At 62.4% G+C, this 17924-nt stretch overlaps 2 protein-coding genes across 2 annotated transcripts in view; both read left to right on the forward strand.

The window, feature by feature from the left end:
* Nucleotides 1-280: 280 nt before the first annotated feature.
* Nucleotides 281-16527, forward strand: TTC34 (tetratricopeptide repeat domain 34). Its single transcript, XM_046017281.1, has 8 exons — nucleotides 281-1061; nucleotides 5007-5865; nucleotides 7254-7479; nucleotides 8906-9110; nucleotides 10300-10466; nucleotides 11316-11586; nucleotides 12391-12596; nucleotides 15197-16527. Exons 1-8 carry the CDS (start codon nucleotides 281-283, stop codon nucleotides 15734-15736), a joined length of 3255 nt encoding a protein of 1084 aa, XP_045873237.1. The 3' UTR covers nucleotides 15737-16527.
* Nucleotides 16528-17283: 756 nt separating this feature from the next.
* Nucleotides 17284-17924, forward strand: part of MMEL1 (membrane metalloendopeptidase like 1) — a 30946-nt gene continuing 30305 nt past the window's right edge. The window contains exon 1 of the mRNA XM_045985051.1: nucleotides 17284-17550. Within this exon, the coding sequence (XP_045841007.1) occupies nucleotides 17284-17550 (267 nt within the window). The remainder of the gene's footprint in view (nucleotides 17551-17924) is intronic.

The raw sequence follows: 17924 nt of genomic DNA on the forward strand, positions 1-17924 counted from the left end.
CCCGTGGGGTCGTCTGCTGGCGGTGGTGTGGGGAGCAAGGGCCTGGACCCCCTGACCCCGCAGGCCACCCGGCTCCTGCGTGGGCCGCCCAGCGGGGTAAGGGTCGCGTTCTGCAGGGGACCCTGGCCGATGCGCCAGCCCCACCGGGCTCTTCGCTCCAGGGCGCTCTGCGCTGGTCTGGGGTCTCCGCGGGGAGAGGTGGGGACTAACCACGCCCCCCCCCCCCCCGCCCCAGGTGCCCGCGAGGACGGGACATGGACCCGTCAGGGGCGCAGCCGTAATGTCGGCGCGGAAGCTTGTGGCCAGCCTCTGCCGGGAAGGAGACCAGCGCCTGGCCCTGGGAGAGCTCCCCTTGGCCACCGCCTTCTACCTGGCGGCCTTCAGCTGCCACGCCCCCTCGGCCGTGCGGAGCGTCAGAACCGCCCTGGCTGAGGCCCGAGGGGCACCGGTGCTGGCCACCCTGGAGGCCTGGTGCCGCGGAGACAGCCAGATCCCCGCCATCCACTGGGACGGCATGGCGGTTGTCTCCCTGACGGGGACCCTGGCCTCCGCGTTCCTGGCCACCCTCTGCCCGGACCACCCCGCCGCGGTCCTGCACTCCCTGGCCAGTCTGCTGGCTCAGGGGCGCCACCAGGAGGCGGCTCAGCGCTGCAGCGCCTTGCTGGATGCACGCTCCCAGCAAGCCCTGGAGCTCCAGCTGACCCGCGCCCTGGCCCGCGTGCTGTCGGGGGTGCAGGTGGACGCCGGCGTGGCAGACTACCTGCAGGCCTTTGCCTCCAGTGCAGACCGCACGGTGGCCTTCGTTCGCACCCACCAGCAGCCCCATCTCCCCGTGCTGATAAGCACCCTGCAGGACCATATCTCAGGGCGACGGGAGGCTGAGGACAGCATCGGCCAGCAGGAGGCCGGCTGCCAGGGACTCTTGGCAGCCCTGGACCCCGAAGGCACCTGGAGCGATGCCCTGTCACCAGAAGCCCTGCTCCGCAGTGGCCGGTATGAGGACTGCCGGGCGGTGTGCAGCCGGGCCCTTGAGTCTGACCTGACAGGCAGCAGACTCCCAGGTAAGAGTGAGGCCAGGGTGAACGTCACTCCCGTCGTGGCTTCACAGCATGCTTAAGTCCTGGTTATGGTAGGGTGGGGGGTTGTTCCTGGGCTGGAGACACCACAGTGACAAGATGGACAAGCCCTGTCCTTACAGAGCACCCAAGTAAAGGAACAAACAAAATATATGCTTTGAAAAATGGACCCTGCCAGGTGCTGCTCTAGCTGGGTGGTCAGGGAAGACTTCTTGGAGGAGGTGTCACTTGAGTTAAGGCTAAAGGATTCCCAGCAGCAGAAACAGAACACATGAGGTCCCTAAGAAAGAACTTGGGGTGTCCTTTCCAGTGAATGGAACCATAGTGGCTACTGGGGGCCAGGAGCAGAGGAAGATGACGAGGCATGGAAGAAACAGATGTGGCTAAGCCCTGCTTACCCCCAGAACAGCGAGGAGCCATGGGAGGGTTTTGCTCTAGAGCACCTCTGGAGTGAGGTTCTCTGGGTTGTATTTCTAGTTTCTTCTGTCTGCTGTGTGCAAAGTGTGCCAGGAAGTCAGAGTGATGACAGGAGCTGCTGAGAGCCTGGGAGGCTGGGAGGCCGGGAGGCTGAGAGCCTGGAGGCCAGAAGAGCAGTCCTGGAGAGACAGCAGAGGCCCACGTGGAGGAAGAAGGAGGGTCAGGAATGATTTCAGGAGTTGGACCACTGGATTGCCAAGGGCAGGGGAGAAGCAAACAGGGAAAGGGAGTCAACAGGGGCTTTAGACACACCTGGTTTGGGCTACTGCTCCTGTGTGGTCCCTTTACGGAGTCCTCCTTCCCATGAGTGGGCGGCGAGCCAGAAGCCACACGCCAGCCTACTGCAGACACCCCAAGATCCCTCCTGGCCCGGCGGCCCTCTCTGGGCTGCTTCCCCACGTGGACGTGGCGATCGGGGCTATACCCACTCCTGAACGCGCTGTTGTGATCTCAGTGAACGTGTGTATCAAACCCTTAAAGTGTTGTCGCCCACAAAGTGTTCAAAAAGACGTCCTTGAGCCGATCGTGTGGACATGTCACTGGGCAGCTGAACACATGAGCCTTGAGGTGAGAGGGGACCTGGTTTGAGGAAGGGATTGCAGAATCCAAACCCACAAAGAAGAGAGTCAGAGTCAAGGGTTTAGATGCGGAGGGAGTGGGCAGCCACACACCCGGAGGTGGGGAACGGCCGTGCGCACAGCACTCCCCGGGTACGAGGCGGGCAAAGCGTCATAGCGCTCATGTGCATTCAGCGAGGTTGGACGCAGCTTCCACGCGCCACCGCCTCGGGCGCCTGGAGTGTTCGTGTAGGCTCCTAACCACCCACCACACTGCCCCCACGAGGGAGGACCCAGCAAAGCGGACAAGAGGACAGGCAGAAGGAGGGAAATGGGGAGCCTGCAGGGTGCTGACGAGAGCCAGAAGACACAGGAGTTTGCAAGAGGCTAAGGCACGCGAAGCCATGTGCATGACGAGAGGACAGACGGTGTCTGTTTTCTGTGCACATGGGGTTTGCTGGTGACCCTAGTGTGTGTGTGTTGGGGAGGCAGGGATCAGACAGAGAGAACCGAAAAGTGAGTGGGCAAATTTGTTTCTGGAAATAAGCTAGATCAGTAGCCCGAAGTCCTCCTACTATAAAAGGTACAAACAGGCTCAGCAGAGTCACCAAGAATCCTGAGCTCATGAGAAAGTAGGGTACCCTCCATGCCCCACGCATAAATGTGCAGTGGCCTGTGAGCGGGGATACTGAGGCTAGGGCACCAGCAACTCCCAGGGGAGAGGGGCCCTCCACCAGAACGACCGGCAGAGACCCCCATGGAGACCAGAACTCCCAAGGCTACAACCTCAGGGAGCCAGTGTGCTGGGTAAGCCCTTCCCGCCCCACCCCCCAACTCCAGGAAGCTTGTCTGGGCTGCCTTGGCTCCGCAGCGGACAGGACACTCTCCCTAAGAGTCGCTGCATTAATTAGACCCAAGTCACTTATGTCACAGGGAGTCAGCTTATTGCCACAGCAGCACAAACGTGGCTCACAACATGACTAAGTAAATGGCCTCTGACCGACTTTAACAAACACAATTTCCTGTAACAAGTGTATTCTAATCCCAGGGTTATTTATCAGGGTCCTTGAAAACACGGAAGAAACCCCGTGTATTTGAGAAAGTGCTCTGCCCTTCTCCGCAAGCAGACATTCAGGGACACTCTGCATGAAGACAAGGATAAGTACAGTTTTAACTCGCATCTCCCATGGGTAAGCGTCCAGGCACCACGGCTCCCTCGGTGCCCGGGACAGCCATAGCTCCTTCATTCAAGGTCCTTCATTAGGAGCTGCTGCCGTAGTGGAAAGCATGGCCCTGGTCGTTTTGGGATCCTTCCAGCAAGGGGGCAAACTGGCTTGGCCTCCAGACATGCTGGGGTCAATGAAAGAGTGGGGTAGACGTGATGCCGTGTGATCCTGAATTAAAGATTGTGACAGATACGGGAGGACAAAAAATGTATCCCATTGTTCCGCTGTTGTTTTAATTTTAATCTTCCTGATTACTAGTGAGGACAAGTTATTAAATTAAATTAATTTAATTTAAACATTTTTCCAATCTGGTGGGTGGGAAGTGGTGTCTCATTGTTTTAATTTGCATCATTACTGTGATGCTGAACATTTGTCCCATCTCTTTGCCATCTGTGTCTTCTCTTACGGGAAATGCTTTTGCCAGTTCTCCTACTGGATTTTTTTTTTTATTGATATGTAGGAATTCTTCAAATGCTCTGAGTATTAATCTTTTGCCCATTGTATGTTTTGTATATATTTTCTGCATATTTGCTCTACTGGTTGTTACGAAGCTGTACTGCCCAATGCAGAAGGCTGCTGACTTAAGGCATTGATAGGAAGACCAATAAAACAGATTAGAAAGGCCGGAGACAGATCCATAGGCATCCAGAACTTAATATGTGAGAGAGAGCATCACAGATCGGTAGAGAAAGGAAAGGACCATTATTCAGTGGATGGTTCTGACTCTGGGAGAAAAAAATTAATTCCAAGTGGATTGTGTGATAGTTAAGTTCTATAGTTTCTAAAGAAAATATGAGAGAATCTCATTAAGATTTCTGTGGACAGCTGGACTTCTTAAGATACAAAAAGTGGATAGAGTAAAGGGAAATTTGTAGTATTTGATGGAATTAAGATTTTTAGACTTCCACGTCGCCCATAACTACAGAAAGCCCCCATCCTCACGAGCACACTCAGACAGCAAGTGTGAGGAGGTGGGATGATGCTGTTGCTGATGGGACCCCCCGAGGAAAAGACCCCCGGGCCCTGTTCCAAGCACTAGATGAGCATTGATCCATTTCCTCCTCATGGCCCTGTGAGCGCAGACCATTTTAAACCGCATCATAAAACAGAAAAGGAAACTGAGGCACAGTGAGACCCGGTAATCGGCCCAAGCCCCCGTCGTGTAAGCAGCAGTGGGTGTGCCTTTCCCGCTTTCCTGCACCTGAGGGCGTTCCCTGTTTCAGAGGGTAGCGCTGGGCCCCAAGAAGGCCAGAAGCAAAGATGCTGGGGTAGCAGCCAGCCCCTCCCAAGGTCACAGGGTCAGAACCTCAGCACTGACCTGGGGGCACTGATCCCAGAAGAGGGAACTCACTCCCCAAATCCATCATTAAAAAGTAAGGAGGTTTCGAAACTAAATTTCCTTGTTGGCCAACCGGTGAGGCTGACCTTGAGCCCACGGGACATAGCGCTGTTGGGTCGGTATGTGTACCACACCCGCCCCGGCTGTCCCTTCTGATCTGCAGTCGCTGAGGGTCTAGCATCATGATGCAATGTCCTGGGCTACTGGGACACTCTAGGGAGATGCCCTGCCATGCTTCAGAGGGTCCAAAGCGCTGGACCGTCGCGGCTGCAGGTGGTATCCGGGAGAATGTGGGCCTAGAGGCAGGACCGGAGCCTGTTTCTCTCCCCAGGTGAGCGTCGGGCTGCTCTGCTGGTCACCCGCGCAGCTGCGGCCTTATTCCTGGACAGTGGGGGCCGGAACCTGCTTCAGGACCTGCACGAGGCCTTCCACCAGAGCCCGTCAGAGGCGCGGAGGCAGTTTGAGGCGGTGCTCTCCGCAGAGGACCGGGAGCGCGTGCGGGCCCAGGCACAGGAAGCAGCGGACATGGGCTTCGCCCACTTCCAGGAGGCCGTGCGGAGCCGCGCTGAGCTCCGTGAAAACTCGGGCCGCGAGCTGCTGGCCCCAGTGACCCGCGCACTCCGTGTCCTGCTGCGCATTGCACCGCCCGGGGTGCGCCCGGCACTGGGCACTCGCTTGGCCGAGTGCCTGCTGCTGGCTGGGGATGCAGCGGGCGCCTGGGCGCTGTGCGAGCGCTTGCTGCGGCCTGTGCGTCCTGGGCACCGGACGGACTACCGCGTCGGCGCCCACACCATGGACCGTGCGCCCCTGTTGGTGCTGCGTGGCTTCTGCGCGCTGCACACCAGCGACGCGGGGCGCGCCCGGGAGGACTTCCAGGAGGTGGTGGAGCACGAGCCGCCTCACCTGGGCAGCTGCGTGCGCGCTCTGTGTGGCCGCGGGCTGCTGAGGGTGCTGGAGGGTAGCACGTTCCTGGGAGCGCTGGACTATGTCACGGCCTGCCGGCTGCAGCCCGAGGAGGCACTGCTCATCGCCAAGGCCTACGTCCCCTGGAACCAGAGGGGCCTCCTGCTGACCGTGCTGCGAGAGGAAGGCCGCAGGATGCTGCAGCGGAGGCCGGACCTGGGACTCACGGGCGCACCGGGCCGCCGGAGTAAGGCCGTGGAGATGGACAGCCCCGAGGCGCAGGAAGGGTAAAAACTAGCCCCATGCACCCCTGGGGCCACTGCTTCATTCTGGTCTCCCGCGAGGTAGCTAGGGGCGCGTGTCTTCCTTTTTTACAGATAAGTAAACTGAGGCAGGAAACGGCTGGGTATTTCCCTGAATCGTGGACAGCAGGTTTAGCGCTGGAGCCTGCTTCTTAGGACTCTCAGTCACAAACAGTGTGCTGCTTTGTGGGCCTAATTATCATAGAAAATTAAGAACTTAAAAAGGAATGAAAAAATACAACCTTCCAATCACCCACAGGTAGCATTCCCTTCTGGTTGTTTCTCTCTGCACATAGGAGCTAAACTGAGTGTGAGCTCTATGGGCAATGTATGACCCACTTTTTTCACTCAGTAGATCACAAACATTTCCTTTGCCTCTGGATTCCTCCTCGGGCAGCCCAATCTATAGCCTGCCCAGTGAACCTGCCATCATTCCTTGTCCATTCCGAGAGCCTTGCCCTCTGTTAGAGCACGAGCGCCTCCACGATGTTCTGCTCTGAGTGTGGACACAGAGGTGGTGTTTCCGGGTCATGGAGCACAGGCCTCTGTTAGGTCCTTGACTTCCTCACCTGTCCGTCCACCTGTCTAGCCACACGCCCAACCCTGATGTTCACTGGAATTTCTCTCGCAGCCTGATGGGTGCCCCTGTTTGGATTTGCACTTCTCTGGCTGCCAAGAGGTGACAGGAAGTGTTTTAGCAAAGTTCAAAGCACTGAACGGTGGGGTGGGGGGGCGTGCTTGACGTCAGCTCCCCACCCTGCATGTGCACACTTGTACGCGCGCACACACACACACACACACACACACTTCCTCTGCCTGCAGGTTGCACAATTCAAATTGCTTTGATGTGCAGGTGAGGAGGATTTCATGTGCGAGATGGGTTCCTTTCTACTCTTTTTCTCCGGGGGGCTGCAGTCCCTCTCCCAGGGGGAGTCGTTCGCTCTCCCAGCGCACCGGGAGCGTCCAAGTGAAGCCAGTGTGTTCTCTAACTCTGCCTACAGCACACCCCTGAACCCTACAAGGCCAACACTCTTGTCCCACTTCTACAGAAAGGGAAACTGAGGCAGGGTTGGCTTGTGGCCAGCCCACAGCTTCCACCTCCAACTGCAAAATGGTTGCCACACGGGGCAGTAGGAGGATGGGCTGGAGAGTGAGCGCCGAGGGACCAATGTCAGAGAAGGCAGCTGTGGCTTCTGGAGACGGCGTGTGTGAGGGTCTCTCAGCAGACCCCAGGGCTCTGTGGTTGGATGGGAAGGGAGCTGCCCGGACCAGGTGCCCGGGGATAGAACTTTCCTGGGGCTCACCTTCCTGGGCCACTGAAAGGGGTGCAGACAAGGGCCAGGCTGGCTATCCCCCAGCTACTCTCTCCACAGGGATGCCCACGGCGTGTACCAGCTGGCTATGCTCCTGATGGAACTGGACCGGGAAGATGAGGCTTCAGGCCTCCTGGCAGCTGATGCCCTGTACCGCCTGGGCCGTCTGGAGGACACCCACAAGGCCCTGCTGCTGGCCCTCTCCCGGAGGCCCCAGGCGGCCCCTGTGCTCGTGCGACTGGCCCTGCTGCAGCTGCGGAGGGGTTTCCTCTATGACGCAAACCAGGTGAGGACACCGGGGGTGGGGGGGGGGGGTGCAGCTTGGCAGATGGAGAAGGGCCACAGCCCTGTGGAGGGCACAGGCCTCTGGGCCCCTCACTCTGCACCCCACAGCCTGGACTTTGGAGCAGGTCAAACTTGTCCCAGCCCCGGGCTCTGCCACCTCCAGCAAGGCCCCCCTCACTTCCCTGACCCTCAGTCTCTTTGTCTGTGCCCGGCCCTTGTGGGCTGTCCTGAACTAGCTGGAGCAGGTACCCCAGGACCCAGCAGGCCTCCAGCACGCAGTAATCCCTTCATATTTGCTTTCCATGTGTTACGAAGGAAAAGGGCCAACAGTCCGGTGTGGACTGAGCTCCGTCCCAAATCTCCCAAGTAAACTAGGCTTGGAGGTGACCCTGCCCAGGGAGGGGGGATGACAGAGGGGTCCCCGGGTCCTCAGGTCCTGCTTGCCTCATCTCTCCACTCTGCTCCCAGGAAAAGCAGAACTTCAACCGGATGTTAGGAGACCATCCGGTTGGAACCCGGGTCAGAAGGTTATGTTCCAGGGGAAGATGTCGGGCTTTGGGGTCTTTCAGCTTCCTGCTGTGCTCGGATTTGGGTTCCTGGTCTCCCTGCGCAGGCGCAGGTGGGAGAGGGGAGGATGCCCGGAACCGGCCGGTCCTTCTGCTCTGGGACCCGTGTCTTCAACGAGGGGCCAGCAGGGGCAGCATCGGGTCCCTGTGGGACCGAGCCGCTCGGAGAGCCGAGGGTGTGTCCCCCCGGGGTCTCGCTCCACCCAGACCAGGCACTGGTACCAGCGCATTTGCTCCTCGCGCGGTGCCCTCGGTCGCCCTATAATTTGAAAGCCTTCTTTCCCCGCGCTTCTCCTTGGGTCTGCAGCGTGCAGGCCGGCGAAGCGAGATCTCCACCTCCAGGCCACGGAGGAGGTCCTCCGGCTCCGGGACACTGGGATCCCCCACCCCAGGCCACCCCCAGCCCAGACGAGCTGCCAGACGCAAGCTCATACCTCCCGCCCTCAGCCGTCCGGGGCTCAGCGCCCGCGACGCGCACCCTGTCCCTGAACTCACCACCCCCTAGCCCCGCCCCGAGCCCCGCCCCCGAGCACTGCCCCAGCACCGCCCCGAGCACCGCCCCGAGCACCGCCCCAGCACCGCCCCCAGCACCGCCCCCTGAGCACCGCCCCGAGCCCCGTCCCTGAGCACCGCCCCTGAACACCGCCCCCGAGCCCCGCCCCTGTTCCCCGCCCCTGTTCCCCGCCCCTGAACACCGCCCCCGAGCACCGCCCCTAAGCGCGCCGCCCCTGAGCCCCGCCCACGGACGCCCAGCTCGTGGGCCACGCCCCGTGGGCCACGCCCCCTCAAGGGGGAATGAGGGTAGGATGGTCTGGGCGTCCGGCACAGGGAGGAACCGGGTGACTGCCGTGCCCCTTGCAGCTGGTGAAGAAGGTGGTCCAGTCCGGGGACACGGCGTGCCTCCAGCCCACCTTGGACGTCTTCCGCCCCGAGGACCGGCAGCTGCTGCGGGGCCACTGCCACGCTCGCGCCCTGGCCATCCTGCGGGCGAGGCCCAGTGGGGCCGAGGGCACAGCCCACACCAGGGAGGCCATCGCCTACCTCTCTCTGGCCATCTTCGCTGCAGGTAGGAGCTGCCCGCCGGCCTCCGGGGCTCCCACCCTGTGCCAGGTACCTAGGGGCAAGAGAAGCCATGCGGGGCTCAGGGACCTGGGGATCCACGCCCACCCTCCGGTCACGCGACTGTGCGTGCGCCGGGGCCCCTCGCGGAGTCCGCCTTGCCCCGAGCGAGGCCCTCGCTGTCCAGGTGAGTGTGCTAAAGCGGAGAGGGGCCAGACCAGCTGAGACCTGAACTGGGATCCTCCTGGCACGCTGGCCTGCCATCCCACACCCCCTGGCCCTGTGGGTAGGAGGGCCACACTTGACGGAGGCCTCTCCTAGCTTGGCCCCCTCCACCCAGGAGAGGCCGTGGTTCCCCTAAACACTTCCTGGGAATAGTGGGGTGTCTCTGTATGGTGTCCCCATGTGCCCAGCCGACCCCCCAGCACCATCCTGGGTGACAGAGCCTCCTGGAGTTGGGCCTTCTCAGCATGGGGTCATAGGGCACCGAGCTGGAGGGAAGGGACTTTCCCAAGGACGCACCGGATCTCCTGGGGTGCGTGGGATTCAGAGTGCGTGCTTTGGATGGAAACACCAGGCGGACTCCAGGCCCTCCGCTTACTGAGCAGCTCCTTGCTTGCCTTTCTCAGAGTGGGTGACCGAGACGCCGGCGAGGGGTGGGAGTGAGGATCCCGTGAGCTAGTTCACGGACAGCGCGGGGCTCGTGCCTGGGGCGGAGCTCACGCCTGCACACATGAGTGGGGAGGCGGGCACGACCCAGAGTGTGCGCTGTCCTGTCCGTCACGGGTCAGACACCAGAGGGAGCGGGGTGGCGCTGTCCTGGGGGAGGGACCTCTGTGCCCAGCATTCAGAGAGCTCCTCCCGGCCCACCTGGAAACTTCCCACCTTCACCCGTTCCCTGTCCAGCCCCAAGGAACCGGCCCCTCCTCCGGCCTCACCCCAGATGCCCCTGCCGTGGCCTCTCCTCTTGGAACCCCTCTCTGACTGCCCACCAGCCTAGATGCCGCCCTCACGGTTGGACTCCCTGTTTCCCACGGCCAGTGCCCCCAGGTGAACCCCAGCTGCCCTCCAAGGCTGTGTCTTGGCTTGTCTGTAAGCTCCCCAAGGTGGCCTCGAATGCCGAATGAGGGCAGACGCAGGGCACCCACCGAGGCCCAGCAGCGGTCACGTCCCCATGCCCCACCCCCTTCCTGCAGGGAGTCGGGCCGTTGATTCCCTGCTCACCCGTGCCCGCTGCTACGGGCTCCTGGGCCAGAAGAAGACGGCCATGTTCGACTTCAACACCGTGCTGCGCGCTGAGCCCAAGAACGCACAGGCGCTGTGTGGTCGGGCGCTTCTGCACCTGGCCCTGGGCCAGCAGAAGGTACCGGGGCCGCCCGCCCCACCTGGGATGGGCAAGAGGGTTAGGGGAACAGTGATTTAGGGGAAGAACCAGCACGGCCTCCTTCCCTCTCAGCTGGAGCACAGAGAGAGCAGGGCCGGGCCGTCCTGAGTGTGGGACCCACTGAAACCCTTTCTGCTCAGACCTTTCACGGGAAGAGGCTTGCTGATGCCCGGACTCGGCAGGGACTGCGCAAACCCTGGGGGCTACTAGACGCCCCCTCCCCCCCCTTGTTACTTAAAATAACAAGACCCTGGCTGCCTTTTGGGTACGACCCCCAGAGCTGTCTGCGCGGAGCCGGTGGATTCACGCGGTCGGCTTGCAGGGACAGGAGTGGGAGGGGACCTGCACTGTCCAGCCGCAGGCAGGCGCTTTTCACCGAGCAGGCGGCCACAGCTGCACAGCTGCCCAGGGGCCCTTCTCAGCCAAGAGCAAGGTCACAGGCAAGTGGCTGAAGCTGAGTGTCTGCCCTGAGGCCCTGCACACAGAGGTGACCTGCCTGCCCGGTCTCTTAATGACATAAGGGCCAGAGTGCGAGGGAGTGAAGACAATGGGTCTCGGGTGCTGCTGAGGCGGGGTGGTGTCTGTGGGCGCCGGCGGCCTCATTTCTCTCCCAGCCCGTCGCGGGTTCTTTCTCAGTGCGAGCCCTTGGGTGCGGCCAACGCTCCCTTCCCACAACTCCAGCACCCTGGCCGCACACAGCTCACCAGGCTGTGCCTCCTGTCGTGGAGGGCAAGAACTGGGCCATCTGCCTCTTCTGGTGTCCCCAACACCCAGGCAGATGCCCAGCGGGGACAATTCTGCCGCCCACCCGGCCCTCCTCCCCCCCAGGAGGCTGTGGACGACATCCTCTCAGCTCTGAAGCTCGACCCTGGGACGGTGGTCCCTGAGGTTCGCTCTCTGAAGCCAGAGGCCCAGGCCCTCATCACCCAGGGCCTCTGGTCCCGCTGCCGGGCCCTGCTGAGCGACGCAGGGGACACCGGGGCCCCCCTCAGTGACGAGGACGCCCGGGGCCTCCTAGCTGTGGGGGAAGCGCTGACCAAAATCGATGCCAGAGAGCCGAGCGGACACATCCTGCAGGCAGACGTGCTCACTGCCATGGGTATGCCTGGCCCGGGTGTCGGCCCTTGCCCCTCCCACCCTCGATTCTGTCCTGTAAAATGGAAGAGAGACACCCTACATTCAGTGCCCCCTGGTGTCCTTTCCACCCCAAGTGCTGGTCCCTGTGACCTGGTCCCGATGTGGGGCCGGGGGTGCTAGTGTCTTGAGCTTTCGTCCACCTGTGTGCTTTTGCCTGCAGGGAAGACACATAAAGGAGCAACTTGGGGTTCCTAAAAGGACCCAGATGCTTGGGGCTTCTCATAAACTCATGCATTTACTCAACAGCTGTTTACGGAATGCCTGTGGACAGCAGGCCAGGCTGTAGGTGGGCTTGTGTCAAGCCCCCATGTGCCAAAACCCTGAGAATATTCCAGTACTTATGTGAAAGGGGAGGGCTCTGGGCAGCCTGCATTTCCCTGGCCTGTCCCTGTCGCCTCCAAGCCTGCGGAGCACCCCTGGCAAGGCCTACGCTGCCCAGCAGCCGAGCACATGTTCACGCAGGTGCTCAGGGCAGCCCCTCGTGGTGACCTCAGTGAGTGTGCTCAGAGCCGTGCTGCTCAACCTGGGGTCATGCAGCTTAGTGACACCCACCCCCTTGACGGGGTCAACAGGCAAGCTGGGACTGGCGTGGCGTCACCGTGTCCCTCTGCTCCCGGGGCCAAGCCCCTCCCCCTGCTGGCCTCTCCCTGAGCCAACACCGAGCAATAGAGGCTCTGGCTGGCTTCCCAGTGTGGTGGCCAGTGTCCCCTCTCTCCTGCCACCAGCCCCAGCAGCCCCCTGACTGTCCTTCCCGGATCATGGACAGGCAGCTACGAGGAAGCTGGAGACTGCCTGCGGAACACCCCGCAGCCCACCCCGGGGTCCCGCGCCCGGCAAGGCCTGCTCCGGCTCAAGAAGGGAGACGTGCCCGCCGCTGCGAGGGACCTGCAGTGCCTGGCCGAGACGGACGCCCAGGACCTCTCCTTCCTGCTGCAGCGCCTGGAGGCCTCAGAGCGGCAGAGCCTCAGCCAGGTGTGCTCCCGGGTCCCACCGTGCTCAGGGCTGCTCCACCCTCCCCGATGCCCTGGTTTCAGTTGCGGGTCTGGGGGACAAGCCAGTCTGGCCGTCATAAACCCCAGCAACCTCCCAGCTTCTTTGCAGGAGGCATCCCACAGGTGACAGGACCTGGGAGACAGGGCAGACCCCTTCTCAGACCCGGCTGAGCCAGTCAGGAGCACCTGCCCTTGCAGGAAGCCCACACCCACCCTCAGGTCAGGCAGAGAGAGGCACCCAACACCCCACAGCGAGAGCACGGCAGGAAGGCAGCGGGCCACCGCATCGGGCTGGCTGACTTTTCGTTCCGCTGTCTGTTCGGCAAGAACACGCTGACCACCTTCCACCAGTCACTAGGGAGCCGCTGCTCTAGCCTGTGGGCCTCGTCTCCGGGGAGACAGGGTGAGGGTGCCCCTCTGAGTGTCCTGGTATGGAGAAGACCCTAAATCAGGGCAGTAAGGAAACGAGCCAGCACTCAAGGCGAAACCATGATGGGACAGACAGGCCAGGGTGAAGGCCTGGGGGAGGACGAGAGTTCAGAAAGCTCAAGAACCGGGCAGAACGTCGGTGCAGCTGGTGTGGATGGAGGAGGGGTGGGACGGGGGACAGAGGCCTCTGGGCCCAACATGACAGACCAGGAAGAGTGGGGGAGGACGGGGGCAGGAGCTCCAGCACTGGGGAGGAGAGGGGATTTCCCTGAAGTGGCTGCGTTTCACCTGTGCGCAGGGGCGGGAAGGGACCAGCAGGAAGAGGCAGCCACCAGCACAAACCCACCTCGGAGTCGGGGCTACTCAGAATCAAACCCCCTGTGGTTTGGGGCAAGCCCCCTACCTCCTCGCGCTGGCATGTGCCCAGGACTCTAGGGGGTCTTCTGGGGACCCCCCGCAGAACAGAAACCACGCTGGTGTTCGAGCCACGGAGTTTAATAGAGCAGGTGGCTGCACAGGCCTTGGGGGCCGAAAGAGCCAAGACAGCCCTGGGTAATGCAGGGAGACCGGCTCCCACCAAGGGGAACGGGTCATCAGGACCTGGTGCTCAGAGGAGCAGAGCCCTGCGGAGGGGACTGGCTGGGGTCTCCGGGATGGTCTGGTTCACAGCACCAGTTGGGTGGAGTCTCAGCCCTTATGGGCGGGGCGGGGGCGGAGACAGGAGGAGGGGCGGAGCGGGGCCAGAGACAGGAGGAGGGGGCGGGGCGGGGGCGGAGACAGGAGGCGGAGCGGGGCGGAGACAGGATGAGGGGGCGTGGCGGGGGCGGAGACAGGAGGAGGGGCGGGGCGGGGCCAGAGACAGGAGGAGGGGCGGGGAGGGGCGGAGACAGGAGGAGGAGCGGGGCGGGGCGGAGACAGGAGGGGGCGGGGCGGGGCGGGGGCGGAGACAGGAGGAGGGGTGGGGCGGGGTCTCCGAGCGGAGAGGGGGCGCCGGCGGGAACGCGGGCTTAGCCGGGGCGGCGCGCAGGGTGGTTTCCGCGCGGTTGAGACCCGCCGGGCCGTTGCCGGGCGACGCGGGCCGACCCGGAAGTCACCCGGAGAGGTCACGCCCCGCTTCCGGCGCGCGCCCCGCCCCTCCGTCCTCACTGCGCTTGCTCCGCGGCGGCTCCCTCCGCGATCTGGCGGCGCTCGGTGGTCCGAGGGGTGCGGGGACCCGCTCGTCCGGCCTGCGGGCGCCCGAGGCTCGGCGCTCCTGCCGGGGACCGGGCGCGAGTGCGACCCGCCGCAGGGCGGAGGGACAGGCACAGCGGGGAGGCCGGCCCCGGGACCTCGTCCGGCAGCGGGGAGCGGAGCGGGCGCCGGAGACCCGGGGTCGTCCGAGCGGCTGCGGGAGGGGGCGGCCGCCATCCCCGGCAGAGGAAGTGAGCCTGGGCCAGAGGCCAGTGGGCTGCGCCGCGCCGACGGGGTCCGGCAGCCCCCCGGGAGGGAAGGGCGAGGTCGGACGGTGCCCGCTGACCTGGGACTCCGCCCTGCGGCTTCCTCGGAGGCCGGGACTGGGGGGCGCCCCCACAGCCCTCAGCCGCCGGTCCGGGGCGCGAGCACAGCGATCCCGGGCCCCGGAGGTCGTGCTGGCAGATGCTGGGCGGGTGGCCCGTCGGCGGCGCCGCCTCTCCCCGCCGCTCCGCTCTGCGGGGTCTTCCGCTCCCTGCCCTGAGACCCAGCCGTGCTCCGCGGACCCTGCCCTCCGGACCTCAGGCGGAGGAGAGGGTCCAGGGACCGAGCTGGGCGGAGGCGGTGCTGGCTCCTGCCCTCAGGGCCAGGGCAGCCTTGGCAGCTGCCCATCCGTGGGCCTCTGAGGAAGGCAACCGCAGGGAAGGGCAGAGACAGGGAGGACAGAGGGAGGAGGTCACCGGATGACAAGCAGTAGGGCTGGGGGGGCAGTGAGGAGGAGAGGGGAGTGCATTGGGACCCCGGCAGGGCTGGGCTTCCAGGGTGGTGGGGCTGCAGGGCGTGCCCTCTACCCTGTACTTCCATCCCTCCGAGGAAGTGGGCAGCGCCCTGCACGGTCAGGAACAGAGGCCAGCTGGCAGGGGAGGGGCCTGTGTCTCTCTGGGCTGACCCACCCTGCGTGGCTCTGTCCCCTCCGCGCAGGCTGCAGCCCAGGAAGCCAACACCCTCCTGAAATCGGGGCAGCCGGAGCAAGCTCTGGGCTACTGCTCACTGGCGGTCCTCGCCGGGAGCAACAGTGCCCATCACCTGCGCCTGAGGGCCACCTGTCTGGCTGAGCTGCGGGAGTTTGACCGGGCACTGAAGGACCTGGACCAGGTCCTCCGGGGAGACGTGCGGGACCGCGACCTCCCACCCTCCACCGCGACGCAGGTGGAGGACCTGTGCTCCCAGGGCTGCCTGCTCCTGAGCCTGGGGGATGGGGCCAGGGCCACAGGGGCCTTTGCCCAGGCTCTCAAGCTGTCACCCACCCTAGCCCAGAGCAGCCTGTGGGAGCGGCCAGGTCGGGGCCCCACTGCCAAGGCGTTTCTGTGCCATGGCCAGACCTGCCTGGAGGAGCAGCGCTATGCAGAGGCCTGGACGGCAGTGGAGAGTGGCCTACTGGCAGATCCCGAGCACAGTGGCCTGAGGAGGCTGAAGGTGAGACTCCAGAGGGAGGCATCCTTGGGCTGCCGGCTCCACTGACCCCGTGCTCTCAAGGCCCAGACGTGGGCCCCCGGCCATTCCACCCTGGATGGGCTCCTGAGCCGCGGCATACAGTGGGCCTGATGTAGCTCAGACTCAGCGGAGAAGAGAGACACCAAGAAGCGTTGATGGTCGTGTATAGATCGTGTTACCTCTTCTCACGACAACAAAGCTATAAATCAGTCTTGTAGGGTTCCCTGCATGTGAAACGGCTCTGGGGTCCAAGAGGAGATCGCAGCTGAAGTCAAAGAAGGCTGAAAATCTAATCATAACAAAACCCACACAGAGAAGCACTTGTGGGACGCTGCCCTGGCGGGTCCGGCCCCAAGCGATGGAAAGAAAAAAGTACATGTTCAGTTCCAGAAGTTGGAGAGAGACAGGAACACTAAGGAAATCCGGAGATAGGAATTGAGGATAAAAGCAGAAATTAATAAGTTAGGAACAAAAGAAGAATAAATACAAAATCTGGTTCTTCAGAAATAAAGTAGATGAACCAACAGCGACTCTCTTGAGAAAGCACCGGGGCCGTCGTGTTCACCGCAGTGAGCCCCGTGCGCCTCCCGACGGGCAGATGGCACGGCTGTGCCGGCTCTCAGGGCAGCCGGTGCCCTGGGGGAAAAGGTCTACGCTCCCACGTCTGGAGGGTCCCCAGCGGGCTCGGGGCCGCACAGCCCGTGACAGGAGAGACCGTGAACCTGGCGTTCAGCCTTTAGTAGGTCTCAGGGTGGGGTCTCTGGGGTTTTGCGGGTCACTCTTGATTGGCTAGCTTGAAGCAGAAGAGTGGGAATGGGGTCTCGGAGAGCAGAGGCAGGGTCCTCCAAGCAGTCCGTTACCGAGATAGCCGAGGGCTTTCTGAGGGGGCACCTCACGGGTGTGGGCGGCCCACTTCCTTCTCTGGTCGTTTTGCTAACAGCCGTGTCCTACAGCTGGCGACACACGTTTTCCAGATGGGATGTTGTTTGAAGCGGACACCCTGGCAATCAGAAGCTTGATGTCAGGCACAGCAGAGAGACACAGTTTCGAAGTGACAAGGACAAAGTAACAGAAACAGGAAATTAAAAACATAAGAAATTATGTTTCTCTGAGCAAATAAATTTTGAGGCCTGGATGAAATGAATTGGCTCCTAGACAAATATTTAACTAAACTGATCAGAATAGGCCTAAAACTTACGCAGGACAGTTGCAAGGGAGGAAAAGAGAAGGTTGTCCAGGAGCTTCCCTGAAAGCAGGCTCAGTTCCAGATGGAAAAACCTGTCAGCCTTTAAGGAACAGTCAATTCCCAATGTCTCTAAACCCCTCCAGGCCGAGAAAAAGAAGCTTCTAAGTTCTTTGCGGAGGAGAGCATAATCCCAACCAAAAGGAAGCTACAACCAGTTTACGCGGGTCAGGCAGCATGTTAGTGACACCCAGAGCAGCACACCCAGGAAAGCAGGGATGGATGGCCCAGGAGCAGGACACGCAGCCCTGCAGCTCACCACAACCAGAAGCTGGAGAAATACGTCCCGTGATCCCTCGCGGGGGCTGCGGGGTGGGGGGTGCACCGTCGCATGGGAGAGATCCTCCCTGCACCTTTGGGTGCTGCTCTGCTCTGCTCGGGAGGCTCCGGCAACCGAAGTTCGTTCACGGTAGACGCCGGTGCGGAGGGCACGCAGCCCCGTGGCCTGGTGGCGTCACTGCCAGCCACTGTGCACCGGCGCGTTAGCTCCAGCGTCCGCGGTGGGCGTACCCCCAGCCCAGAGCGGTACCCCCCGACTCCGTTCCCGCACACAGTTCGCAGGTCCCAGTGCGGATTAGCCGAATCCTGCCGTCACGGGGTGCGTGTGCCGGTTCCTGCAGGGCCAGGCTTCGCGCCTGAGCCCCTCGCCCCGAAGACGCGGAGATGAGATCCCTTCTGGGGGTCCAGAGTCGGTGGGTGGAGGAGGGGCATGGAGGTTGGACAGAGCCAGCACCCTCCTTCCTAAGCCCTTGAGGCTCTCCGGACTTACAGAGAAAGAAAAGGCAAGTCACCAGCTGTGCCAGCTGCACCCTCCGCAGAGGGGCTTGGAGGACTCGGCGGCTCAGGTTCTCCGCTTCCTCTGAGCCCCTCCGAGGTCCAGGGTCCCGTCGCATGTCAGTGCCCCAGTCTTTCATTAGAAAGTTGGCGAGGCTCTAAGTGCAGCCGACCTCGTCACTGCACGGCTCACGGCGT

This window comes from Meles meles, chromosome 1 (genome assembly GCF_922984935.1).
Source record: "Meles meles chromosome 1, mMelMel3.1 paternal haplotype, whole genome shotgun sequence".
Lineage (NCBI taxonomy): Eukaryota > Metazoa > Chordata > Mammalia > Carnivora > Mustelidae > Meles > Meles meles.

Coding starts and splice junctions, on each gene's coding strand:
- TTC34 (XM_046017281.1), top strand. CDS start 281: ATGTCGGCGCGGAAGCTTGTGGCCAGCCTCTGCCGGGAAGGAGACCAG. Junction 10,467..11,315: donor TGGCCCTGGGCCAGCAGAAG/GTACCGGGGCCG, acceptor CCTCCCCCCCAG/GAGGCTGTGGACGACATCCT. Junction 12,597..15,196: donor AGCGGCAGAGCCTCAGCCAG/GTGTGCTCCCGG, acceptor CCCTCCGCGCAG/GCTGCAGCCCAGGAAGCCAA.